Raw genomic sequence first — 2260 nt, 5'->3', positions numbered from 1 at the left:
CTCTTTTTTTTGTAATTAAATTACGTAACGTCGTTACATGTAATTCGTTACTCCCCAACACTGTTTATAAGTTAGCCGTAAACTCATCACAATGTTCTTTTGGCCTTTTTCTTCTGTGTCCTCTCAGTCTTCATCTTGCTTTTTCTTTTGGTCACTAAATTTTCTTGTCAAACTTCTTGGGCTTTTTCACAGAGCAACTTCATTTATAGTTAGATTGAAATACACACAGGTAGAGTCTATATATGGGGTATGTAACACCTGAAGGCACTCGGACGGATTTGAAAAGGGGGTTTTCTTTTTAAAAGGAGCTTGTCTCACATTTCAGATTTTCTTTTATGAAATGTTTTAAAAGGCGTGTATCATTTGCCTTTCTCTTCACAATTGTCTGCTTTATCTGATACAATCTCAGTAAACTACACTAAACTCTGCTGTTTTGTACAAACTGTGGGAAAATAAGGGTGTGAATACTTTTGTTAAGCATCATATGCCGCCATTGTCCCATACCTGTTAAAGTTCAATCGCTCCATTTTCTAGGACTGGAGGATCTATTTTGTACATTTGAATTAATTTGAACTATTTTCATAACTTGAAAGTTTATTTTTTAGACATTCATTTATCATTATAGGATTGTTGTGTTCGTTGCTTTTTATATGGAGGACCAACTCTGCCATATTTAAAAATAAATACAGAAATAAATAAATGCTCAATAAATATATAAGCATACAATTAATTGCCAACAAAAATACAATAAACAAATAAATGTAAGTAGAAATTAAATATATAATTTAATTTCTACTTAAAAAATGTAAAAGGAGAAGGCAGAAATGTAATAAAATATATAAAGGACAAAAAAATAAATAAGGTAAATATTACAAAGGCAAATAAATAAAGAAGCTAATTGAAAGAGTTATATACATTTATGTCTCACTGTATGATTTAATTTCTACTTACATTTATTTGTTTATTGTATTTTTGTTGGCAGTTAATTGTATGCTTATATATTTATTGAGCATTTATTTATTTATGTATTTATTTTTAAATATGGCAGAGTTGGTCCTCCATATTTTCACCCGTTAAACTACAAATTAATTGCACCGTTTTTTAACTATCTCCTTTATGAAATACACAAACCAACAGACAACATGGTTCTGCTGTAGGTTTATTCTTTAATTCTCGAAAAATATGTTCTGTTCTATGGGAGAGGATTAGTGCCACTGAAAAATAAAAAAAGTTAACTGATTTTTAACTAATATTTCAGATTAATATGGGAAAAAATTCAGAGTTCTGAGATTAAAGCCAAAATTGAATGTCAGAATTCCGACTCTTTTCTCATATTAAACTGAAATACTATTTAAAAATCAGTTAACTTATTTTTTTTTCAGTGGCCCTAATCCTCTTCCGTAGTGTCCCCATCAAATCAGAACAGTAAATAAGGCTTTAAAATCCACACACCTTAAAAGTCACCAGAAACAGAACAAAGCGAAGTATTTGTTGTGCAAATTTGCACAGTGAGAGTTCAGCTACACAAACCGTGAGGTATTTGTTTGCAGCTGTAACTAATCTGTCTGCATCTGCATGTTTCAGGTTAGGCTCCAAGCTTCCTGCTGGTGTGTCTCAGCCTCCTCGCTTTGCGAAGCCACCCTGGGAGACCCAACCTCAATCCCAAATCATGCCGAATACCGTAGGAAGTGGACAGCGCAAGAACGAGCCCGTCGTGAGGCGACCTCTCGACCACATCCCCCACATCAGAAACCCTAAGCTGCGGCAATACTACCTGCAAGGTGCTCCTGTGGTTTGAGGGGTGCATGCTTTCATCCTGCAGCATAGCAATGCTTCCGGAAGGATCCACAGTTTGCATGCTATTTAAACCTGGATTGTGTATTAAATATTGTTTTGAATCCAGAGAAACTTTGAGCTTGTGATGTTTGCACCTGGCTCTTAATGAACTCTGAATCAAAAGTGAAACAAACAGGTTTTCTTTACTTCACAGGGACCGCATGGGAGCTAAGCAACACTGCAGTGACTGTTGAGGAACCACTAGATGGCAGCACATCCAGCACTGTGAGTCACGTTTATTACAACCAGTCTAAAGTTAAAGGAGCCTGCTATGGAAACTACGGAAGAGGATTAGGGCCACTGAAAAAAAAAAAGTTAACAGAATTTTTTTTATTTTATTTCAGTTTAACATGGGAAAAAAGTCAGAATTCTGAGATTAAAGTCAGAATTCTGACTTTTTTCTCAGAATTATGAGAAAAAAGTC

General features: G+C 34.6%; 1 protein-coding gene across 3 annotated transcripts in view; it reads left to right on the top strand.

Annotated features, from left to right (window-relative positions):
* LOC107091307 (nuclear receptor coactivator 7-like) overlaps positions 1–2260 on the top strand; it is a 38387-nt gene that overhangs the window by 16540 nt on the left and 19587 nt on the right. For all 3 annotated transcript variants that reach the window (XM_015385151.1, XM_015385150.1, XM_015385149.1), the window contains exons 3-4: positions 1585–1781; positions 1991–2061. In XM_015385151.1, coding sequence (XP_015240637.1) covers positions 1585–1781; positions 1991–2061 — 268 coding nt within the window. The remainder of the gene's footprint in view (positions 1–1584; positions 1782–1990; positions 2062–2260) is intronic.

The sequence above is a fragment of the Cyprinodon variegatus genome, unplaced genomic scaffold, assembly GCF_000732505.1.
Source record: "Cyprinodon variegatus isolate N-32 unplaced genomic scaffold, C_variegatus-1.0 Scaffold332, whole genome shotgun sequence".
Classification (NCBI taxonomy): domain Eukaryota; kingdom Metazoa; phylum Chordata; class Actinopteri; order Cyprinodontiformes; family Cyprinodontidae; genus Cyprinodon; species Cyprinodon variegatus.
The sequence above is the reverse complement of the archived record's forward strand: the minus strand, read 5'-3'. Positions and strand labels throughout refer to the sequence as shown.